Raw genomic sequence first — 10893 nt, 5'->3', positions numbered from 1 at the left:
CTGTGTACTCTACACTGTATCCTGTGTACCCTACACTGTATCCTGTGTACTCTACACTGTATCCTGTGTACTCTACACTGTATCCTGTGTACTCTACACTGTATCCTGTGTACTCTACACTGTATCCTGTACTCTACACTGTATCCTGTGTACTCTACACTGTATCCTGTGTACTCTACACTGTATCCTGTGTACTCTACACTGTATCCTGTGTACTCTACACTGTATCCTGTGTACTCTACACTGTATCCTGTGTACTCTACACTGTATCCTGTGTACTCTACACTGTATCCTGTGTACTCTACACTGTATCCTGTGTACTCTACACTGTATCCTGTGTACTCTACACTGTATCCTGTGTACTCTACACTGTATCCTGTGTACTCTACACTGTATCCTGTGTACTCTACACTGTATCCTGTGTACCCTACACTGTATCCTGTGTACCCTACACTGTATCCTGTGTACCCTACACTGTATCCTGTGTACTCTACACTGTATCCTGTGTACCCTACACTGTATCTGTATCCTGTGTACCCTACACTGTATCCTGTGTACCCTACACTGTATCCTGTGTACCCTACACTGTATCCTGTGTACCCTACACTGTATCCTGTGTACCCTACACTGTATCCTGTGTACCCTACACTGTATCCTGTGTACCCTACACTGTATCCTGTGTACTCTACACTGTATCCTGTGTACTCTACACTGTATCCTGTGTACCCTACACTGTATCCTGTGTACCCTACACTGTATCCTGTGTACCCTACACTGTATCCTGTGTACCCTACACTGTATCCTGTGTACCCTACACTGTATCCTGTGTACCCTACACTGTATCCTGTGTACCCTACACTGTATCCTGTGTACTCTACACTGTATCCTGTGTACCCTACACTGTATCCTGTGTACTCTACACTGTATCCTGTGTACTCTACACTGTATCCTGTGTACTCTACACTGTATCCTGTGTACCCTACACTGTATCCTGTGTACTCTACACTGTATCCTGTGTACCCTACACTGTATCCTGTGTACTCTACACTGTATCCTGTGTACTCTACACTGTATCCTGTGTACTCTACACTGTATCCTGTGTACCCTACACTGTATCCTGTGTACCCTACACTGTATCCTGTGTACCCTACACTGTATCCTGTGTACTCTACACTGTATCCTGTGTACCCTACACTGTATCCTGTGTACCCTACACTGTATCCTGTGTACCCTACACTGTATCCTGTGTACCCTACACTGTATCCTGTGTACCCTACACTGTATCCTGTGTACCCTACACTGTATCCTGTGTACCCTACACTGTATCCTGTGTACTCTACACTGTATCCTGTGTACCCTACACTGTATCCTGTGTACCCTACACTGTATCCTGTGTACCCTACACTGTATCCTGTGTACCCTACACTGTATCCTGTGTACCCTACACTGTATCCTGTGTACCCTACACTGTATCCTGTGTACCCTACACTGTATCCTGTGTACTCTACACTGTATCCTGTGTACCCTACACTGTATCCTGTGTACCCTACACTGTATCCTGTGTACTCTACACTGTATCCTGTGTACTCTACACTGTATCCTGTGTACCCTACACTGTATCCTGTGTACTCTACACTGTATCCTGTGTACCCTACACTGTATCCTGTGTACTCTACACTGTATCCTGTGTACTCTACACTGTATCCTGTGTACTCTACACTGTATCCTGTGTACTCTACACTGTATCCTGTGTACTCTACACTGTATCCTGGGTACTCTACACTGTATCCTGTGTACCCTACACTGTATCCTGTGTACTCTACACTGTATCCTGTGTACTCTACACTGTATCCTGGGTACTCTACACTGTATCCTGTGTACCCTACACTGTATCCTGTGTACTCTACACTGTATCCTGTGTACCCTACACTGTATCCTGTGTACTCTACACTGTATCCTGTGTACTCTACACTGTATCCTGTGTACTCTACACTGTATCCTGTGTACCCTACACTGTATCCTGTGTACTCTACACTGTATCCTGTGTACTCTACACTGTATCCTGTGTACTCTACACTGTATCTTGTGTACTCTACACTGTATCCTGTGTACCCTACACTGTATCCTGTGTACTCTACACTGTATCCTGTGTACTCTACACTGTATCCTGTGTACTCTACACTGTATCTTGTGTACTCTACACTGTATCCTGTGTACCCTACACTGTATCCTGTGTACTCTACACTGTATCCTGTGTACTCTACACTGTATCCTGTGTACCCTACACTGTATCCTGTCTACTCTACACTGTATCCTGTGCACATGACGAATACACTTGGATTGGCTAGATGTGTTTATAGTGTCAGACACTAACTCGTCTTCCTCTGTACCTGATAGTAGATATGTTTATAGTGTCAGACACTAACTAGTCTTCCTCTGTACCTGACAGTAGATGTGTTTATAGTGTCAGACACTAACTCGTCTTCCTCTGTACCTGATAGTAGATATGTTTATAGTGTCAGACACTAACTAGTCTTCCTCTGTACCTGATAGTAGATGTGTTTATAGTGTCAGACACTAACTCGTCTTCCTCTGTACCTGATAGTAGATATGTTTATAGTGTCAGACACTAACTAGTCTTCCTTTGTACCTGACAGTAGATGTGTTTATAGTGTCAGACACTAACTCGTCTTCCTCTGTACCTGATAGTAGATATGTTTATAGTGTCAGACACTAACTAGTCTTCCTCTGTACCTGATAGTAGATGTGTTTATAGTGTCAGACACTAACTCGTCTTCCTCTGTACCTGATAGTAGATATGTTTATAGTGTCAGACACTAACTAGTCTTCCTTTGTACCTGACAGTAGATGTGTTTATAGTGTCAGACACTAACTAGTCTTCCTCTGTACCTGACAGTAGATGTGTTTATAGTGTCAGACACTAACTAGTCTTCCTTTGTACCTGACAGTAGATGTGTTTATAGTGTCAGACACTAACTAGTCTTCCTCTGTACCTGACAGTAGATGTGTTTATAGTGTCAGACACTAACTAGTCTTCCTTTGTACCTGACAGTAGATGTGTTTATAGTGTCAGACACTAACTAGTCTTCCTTTGTACCTGACAGTAGATGTGTTTATAGTGTCAGACACTAACTAGTCTTCCTCTGTACCTGACAGTAGATGTGTTTATAGTGTCAGACACTAACTAGTCTTCCTCTGTACCTGACAGTAGATGTGTTTATAGTGTCAGACACTAACTAGTCTTCCTCTGTACCTGACAGTAGATGTGTTTATAGTGTCAGACACTAACTAGTCTTCCTCTGTACCTGACAGTAGATGTGTTTATAGTGTCAGACACTAACTAGTCTTCCTCTGTACCTGACAGTAGGTGTTTATAGTGTCAGACACTAACTAGTCTTCCTCTGTACCTGACAGTAGATGTGTTTATAGTGTCAGACACTAACTAGTCTTCCTCTGTACCTGACAGTAGATGTGTTTATAGTGTCAGACACTAACTAGTCTTCCTCTGTACCTGACAGTAGATGTGTTTATAGTGTCAGACACTAACTAGTCTTCCTCTGTACCTGACAGTAGATGTGTTTATAGTGTCAGACACTAACTAGTCTTCCTCTGTACCTGACAGTAGATGTGTTTATAGTGTCAGACACTAACTAGTCTTCCTCTGTACCTGATAGTAGATGTGTGTATTGTTTTGTATCAGACACTAACTAGTCTTCCTCTGTACCTGACAGTAGATGTGTTTATAGTGTCAGACACTATCTAGTCTTCCTCTGTACCTGACAGTAGATGTGTGTATTGTTTTGTATCAGACACTAACTAGTCTTCCTCTGTACCTGACAGTAGATGTGTGTATTGTTTCGTATCAGACACTAACTGTGTTCCTGTTCCTTCCCAGCTGTTCAACACCCAGGCTCAGAGCCTGCTCCTCATGACCTCTGTGGCCATGCCTGTGTTCAGCAAGAAGAAGGAGACGGTGAGTGGGGGTCTGGGCTGAGTCCCAAAGTACTCCACTATATAGGGAATAGGGCTCTGGTCTAAAGTAGTCCACTATATAGGGAATAGGGCTCTGGTCTAAAGTAGTCCACTATATAGGGAATAGGGCTCTGGTCTAAAGTAGTCCACTATATAGGGAATAGGGCTCTGGTCTAAAGTAGTCCACTATATAGGGAATAGGGCTCTGGTCTAAAGTAGTCCACTATATAGGGAATAGGGCTCTGGTCTAAAGTACTCCACTATATAGGGAATAGGGCTCTGGTCTAAAGTACTCCACTATATAGGGAATAGGGCTCTGGTCTAAAGTAGTCCACTATATAGGGAATAGGGCTCTGGTCTATAGTAGTCCCTATATAGGGAATAGGGATCTGGTATAAAGTAGTGTACTATATAGGGAATAGGGATCTGGTATAAAATAGTGTACTATATAGGGAATAGGGCTCTGGTCTAAAGTAGTCCACTATATAGGGAATAGGGCTCTGGTATAAAGTAGTGTACTATATAGGGAATAGGGATCTGGTATAAAATAGTGTACTATATAGGGAATAGGGCTCTGGTATAAAGTAGTGCACTATATAGGGAATAGGGATCTGGTATAAAGTAGTGTACTATATAGGGAATAGGGATCTGGTATAAAATAGTCCACTATATAGGGAATAGGGCTCTGGTCTAAAGTAGTCCATTATATAGGGAATAGGGCTCTGGTCTAAAGTAGTCCACTATGTAGGGAATAGGGCTCTGGTCTAAAGTAGTCCACTATATAGGGAATAGGGCTCTGGTCTAAAGTAGTCCACTATATAGGGAATAGGGCTCTGGTCTAAAGTAGTCCACTATATAGGGAATAGGGCTCTGGTCTAAAGTAGTCCACTATATAGGGAATAGGGCTCTGGTCTAAAGTAGTCCACTATGTAGGGAATAGGGCTCTGGTCTAAAGTAATGCACTATATAGGGAATAGGGATCTGGTCTGAATTATTAGTACACTATATAGGGAATAGGGATCTGGTATAAAGTAGTGTACTATATAGGGAATAGGGCTCTGGTCTAAAGTAGCCCACTATATAGGGAATAGGGCTCTGGTATAAAGTAGTCCACTATATAGGGAATAGGGCTCTGGTCTGAAGTAGTGCACTATGTAGGGAATATGGCTCTGGTATAAAGTAGTCCCTATATAGGGAATAGGGATCTGGTATAAAGTAGTCCACTATATAGGGAATAGGGCTCTGGTCTAAAGTAGTCCACTATAAAGGGAATAGGGCTCTGGTCTAAAGTAGTCCACTATATAGGGAATAGGGCTCTGGTCTAAAGTAGTCCACTATAAAGGGAATAGGGCTCTGGTCTAAAGTAGTCCACTATATAGGAAATAGGGCTCTGGTCTAAAGTAGTCCACTATATAGGAAATAGGGCTCTGGTCTAAAGTAGTCCACTATATAGGGAATAGGGCTCTGGTCTAAAGTAGTCCACTATATAGGGAATAGGGCTCTGGTCTAAAGTAGTCCACTATATAGGGAATAGGGCTCTGGTCTAAAGTAGTCCACTATATAGGGAATAGGGATCTGGTATAAAGTAGTGTACCATATAGGGAATAGGGCTCTGGTCTAAAGTAGTGCACTATATAGGAAATAGTGTTCCGTTTGGGACGCATACCCTAGAGTGGAGCTAAATCAACAACGCAATTAATGACAGGCCGGGGCTGAGTCATGGTCCTGTAGGCTAATGGACCCATCCTTGTCTCTCTGTGTCTCTCTGTCTTTCTGCACCCAGTTGTCTCATGGTATTCTGCTGGGGGTGGTGGGGACTGACGTCCCTCTGAGAGAACTGATGAGGCTGGCTCCTAGATACAAGGTACCAACAACCCTTCACCTCTATGGACACGTTCCTGTCGTCTTTGATGTCCTTCTATAGAGCTGTCTGCTCCGTACTGCACCTTAACGACTGTCTGACCTCTCTGACCCCTCTTTCATGAGATCCATGTCTCCCTGTGTGTCTCCTATAGCTGGGTGTCCATGGTTACGCCTTCCTCAACACCAACAACGGTTATATCCTCGCCCACCCTGACCTCCGACCCCTGTATAAGGAGGGAAAGAAGCTGAAGCCAAAACCCAACTACAACAGTGTTGATCTGGCTGAGGTGGAGTGGGAGGACACGGATGAGACGGTGAGTAATCACACACACACACACACACCGACACACCGATACACACACACACACACACGCACACACGCACACACGCACACACGCACACTCTCACATACACACACACAAACAAAGGCACACACAAACACACACACACACATGCACACAGACACAGACACACACACACACACACACACCGACACACCGACACACACACACACACACACACACACACACACACACACACACACACACGCACACACGCACACTCTCACATACACACACACAAACAAAGGCACACACAAACACACAGGCACACGCAAACATACACACACACACACAAATACACACTCCGGCACACACACACAGACACACACACACACACACAAGCACACACGCACAGGCATAAAGGCACACACACACACACACATTCACACTTCTTATTCACAGCCACAGAAGACCGTCTCTGATTGTGGCCGTGTGTATTTTCCTTTCAGTTGAGAACTGCCATGGTAAAAGGAGAGACAGGTACTCTGTCCTTAGACGTCAGAGCCACTGTAGAGAAAGGGGTAAGTTGTTATTGATGGTAAAAGGAGAGACAGGTACTCTGTCCTTAGACGTCAGAGCCACTGTAGAGAAAGGGGTAAGTTGTTATTGATGGTAAAAGGAGAGACAGGTACTCTGTCCTTAGACGTCAGAGCCACTGTAGAGAAAGGGGTAAGTTGTTATTGATGGTAAAAGGAGAGACAGGTACTCTGTCCTTAGACGTCAGAGCCACTGTAGAGAAAGGGGTAAGTTGTTATTGATGGTAAAAGGAGAGACAGGTACTCTGTCCTTAGACGTCAGAGCCACTGTAGAGAAAGGGGTAAGTTGTTATTGATGGTAAAAGGAGAGACAGGTACTCTGTCCTTAGACGTCAGAGCCACTGTAGAGAAAGGGGTAAGTTGTTATTGATGGTAAAAGGAGAGACAGGTACTCTGTCCTTAGACGTCAGAGCCACTGTAGAGAAAGGGGTAAGTTGTTATTGATGGTAAAAGGAGAGACAGGTACTCTGTCCTTAGACGTCAGAGCCACTGTAGAGAAAGGGGTAAGTTGTTATTGATGGTAAAAGGAGAGACAGGTACTCTGTCCTTAGACGTCAGAGCCACTGTAGAGAAAGGGGTAAGTTGTTATTGATGGTAAAAGGAGAGACAGGTACTCTGTCCTTAGACGTCAGAGCCACTGTAGAGAAAGGGGTAAAGTTGTTATTGATGGTAAAAGGAGAGACAGGTACTCTGTCCTTAGACGTCATAGCCACTGTAGAGAAAGGGGTAAGTTGTTATTAACACAGCATAGTTATTAACACAGCAGTAGACAGGTACTCTGTCCTTAGACGTCAGAGCCACTGTAGAGAAAGGGGTAAGTTATTATTAACACAGCATAGTTATTAACACAGCATAGTTATTAACACAGCATAGTTATTAACACAGCATAGTTATTAACACAGCATAGTTATTATTAACACAGCAGTAGTCCCAGTACAAGGTGACATTACATAGTTATTAACACAGCAGTAGTCCCAGTACAATGTGACATTACATAGAGCCGACTACCACCTTTAAGAGCTGTTTATTCCCCAACCAGAGAAGAGTCATGTTCCTGAAGAATGACTACTTCTACACAACCATCAACGAGACTCCGTTCAGGTTGGTCCAATCAACACAGACAACGTAACATTCTTCTTCTATGTATAGACGTCTCATAAACAGTTATAATGTGGGAAAAAAACAATGGAAACCGTGTAAAGGTGTAATGGGTGTGTCTCTACAGTCTTGGCATGGTGCTGACCAGAGGGCACGGTGAATACATCTTCATTGGGAACGTGTCTGTTAGGGAAGGTAAGTCGTCTGTCTTGAACAACAAACACTGCAGTTTAACTACTAAACCAGGGTGTTATAACTTGCTTCCATCCACAGGCCTCTGCAGTATAACTACTAAACCAGGGTGTTATAACTTGTTTTCATCCACAGGCCTCTGCAGTTTAACTACTAAACCAGGGTGGTATAACTTGTGTCCATCCACAGGCCTCTGCAGTATAACTACTAAACCAGGGTGTTATAACTTGTGTCCATCCACAGGCCTCTGCAGTATAACTACTAAACCAGGGTGTTATAACTTGTGTCCATCCACAGGCCTCTGCAGTATAACTACTAAACAAGGGTGTTATAACTTGTTTTCATCCACAGGCCACTGCAGTTTAACTACTAAACCAGGGTGTTATAACTTGTTTTCATCCACAGGCCTCTGCAGTATAACTACTAAACCAGGGTGTTATAACTTGTCCATCCACAGGCCTCTGCAGTATAACTACTAAACCAGGGTGTTATAACTGGTTTCCATCCATAGGTCTATGCAGTTTAACTACTAAACCAGGGTGTTTTAACTTGTTTTCATCCACAGGCCTCTGCAGTTTTACTACTAAACCAGGGTGTTATAACTTGTGTCCATCCACAGGCCTCTGCAGTATAACTACTAAACCAGGGTGGTATAACTTGTGTCCATCCACAGGCCTCTGCAGTATAACTACTAAACCAGGGTGTTATAACTTGTGTCCATCCACAGGCCTCTGCAGTATAACTACTAAACCAGGGTGTTATAACTTGTTTTCATCCACAGGCCTCTGCAGTTTAACTACTAAACCAGGGTGTTATAACTTGTGTCCATCCACAGGCCTCTGCAGTATAACTACTAAACCAGGGTGTTATAACTTGTTTTCATCCACAGGCCTCTGCAGTTTAACTACTAAACCAGGGTGTTATAACTTGTGTCCATCCACAGGCCTCTGCAGTATAACTACTAAACCAGGGTGTTATAACTTGTCCATCCACAGGCCTCTGCAGTATAACTACTAAACCAGGGTGTTATAACTGGTTTCCATCCATAGGTCTATGCAGTTTAACTACTAAACCAGGGTGTTATAACTTGTTTTCATCCACAGGCCTCTGCAGTTTTACTACTAAACCAGGGTGTTATAACTTGTGTCCATCCACAGGCCTCTGCAGTATAACTACTAAACCAGTTTGTTATAACTTGTGTCCATCCACAGGCCTCTGCAGTATAACTACTAAACCAGGGTGTTATAACTTGTCCATCCACAGGCCTCTGCAGTATAACTACTAAACCAGGGTGTTATAACTGGTTTCCATCCATAGGTCTATGCAGTTTAACTACTAAACCAGGGTGTTATAACTTGTTTTCATCCACAGGCCTCTGCAGTTTTACTACTAAACCAGGGTGTTATAACTTGTGTCCATCCACAGGCCTCTGCAGTATAACTACTAAACCAGGGTGTTATAACTTGTGTCCATCCACAGGCCTCTGCAGTATAACTACTAAACCAGGGTGTTATAACTTGTTTTCATCCACAGGCCTCTGCAGTATAACTACTAAACCAGGGTGTTATAACTTGTGTCCATCCACAGGCCTCTGCAGTTTAACTACTAAACCAGGGTGTTATAACTTGCTTCCATCCACAGGCCTCTGCAGTTTTACTACTAAACCAGGGTGTTATAACTTGTTTTCATCCACAGGCCTCTGCAGTATAACTACTAAACCAGGGTGTTATAACTTGTGTCCATCCACAGGCCTCTGCAGTATAACTACTAAACCAGGGTGTTATAACTTGTCCATCCACAGGCCTCTGCAGTATAACTACTAAACCAGGGTGTTATAACTGGTTTCCATCCATAGGTCTATGCAGTTTAACTACTAAACCAGGGTGTTATAACTTGTGTCCATCCACAGGCCTCTGCAGTATAACTACTAAACCAGGGTGTTATAACTTGTTTTCATCCACAGGCCTCTGCAGTATAACTACTAAACCAGGGTGTTATAACTTGTGTCCATCCACAGGCCTCTGCAGTTTAACTACTAAACCAGGGTGTTATAACTTGCTTCCATCCACAGGCCTCTGCAGTATAACTACTAAACCAGGGTGTTATAACTTGTGTCCATCCACAGGCCTCTGCAGTATAACTACTAAACCAGGGTGTTATAACTTGTGTCCATCCACAGGCCTCTGCAGTATAACTACTAAACCAGGGTGTTATAACTTGTTTTCATCCACAGGCCTCTGCAGTATAACTACTAAACCAGGGTGTTATAACTTGTGTCCATCCACAGGCCTCTGCAGTATAACTACTAAACCAGGGTGTTTTCATCCACAGGCCTCTGCAGTATAACTACTAAACCAGGGTGGTATAACTTGTCCATCCACAGGCCTCTGCAGTATAACTACTAAACCAGGGTGTTATAACTTGTGTCCATCCACAGGCCTCTGCAGTATAACTACTAAACCAGGGTGTTATAACTTGTCCATCCACAGGCCTCTGCAGTTTAACTACTAAACCAGGGTGTTATAACTTGTTTTCATCCACAGGCCTCTGCAGTTTTACTACTAAACCAGGGTGTTATAACTTGTGTCCATCCACAGGCCTCTGCAGTATAACTACTAAACCAGGGTGTTATAACTTGTGTCCATCCACAGGCCTCTGCAGTATAACTACTAAACCAGGGTGTTATAACTTGTTTTCATCCACAGGCCTCTGCAGTATAACTACTAAACCAGGGTGTTATAACTTGTGTCCATCCACAGGCCTCTGCAGTTTAACTACTAAACCAGGGTGTTATAACTTGCTTCCATCCACAGGCCTCTGCAGTTTTACTACTAAACCAGGGTGTTATAACTTGTTTTCATCCACAGGCC

General features: G+C 43.5%; 1 protein-coding gene across 1 annotated transcript in view; it reads left to right on the top strand.

The window, feature by feature from the left end:
- LOC121845906 (voltage-dependent calcium channel subunit alpha-2/delta-4-like) overlaps positions 1 to 10893 on the top strand; it is a 90831-nt gene that overhangs the window by 62308 nt on the left and 17630 nt on the right. The window contains exons 15-20 of the mRNA XM_042318122.1: positions 3917 to 3994; positions 5777 to 5857; positions 6009 to 6170; positions 6647 to 6718; positions 7773 to 7834; positions 7959 to 8026. Coding sequence (XP_042174056.1) covers positions 3917 to 3994; positions 5777 to 5857; positions 6009 to 6170; positions 6647 to 6718; positions 7773 to 7834; positions 7959 to 8026 — 523 coding nt within the window. The remainder of the gene's footprint in view (positions 1 to 3916; positions 3995 to 5776; positions 5858 to 6008; positions 6171 to 6646; positions 6719 to 7772; positions 7835 to 7958; positions 8027 to 10893) is intronic.

The sequence above is a fragment of the Oncorhynchus tshawytscha genome, unplaced genomic scaffold, assembly GCF_018296145.1.
Source record: "Oncorhynchus tshawytscha isolate Ot180627B unplaced genomic scaffold, Otsh_v2.0 Un_contig_2864_pilon_pilon, whole genome shotgun sequence".
Classification (NCBI taxonomy): domain Eukaryota; kingdom Metazoa; phylum Chordata; class Actinopteri; order Salmoniformes; family Salmonidae; genus Oncorhynchus; species Oncorhynchus tshawytscha.
The sequence above is the reverse complement of the archived record's forward strand: the minus strand, read 5'-3'. Positions and strand labels throughout refer to the sequence as shown.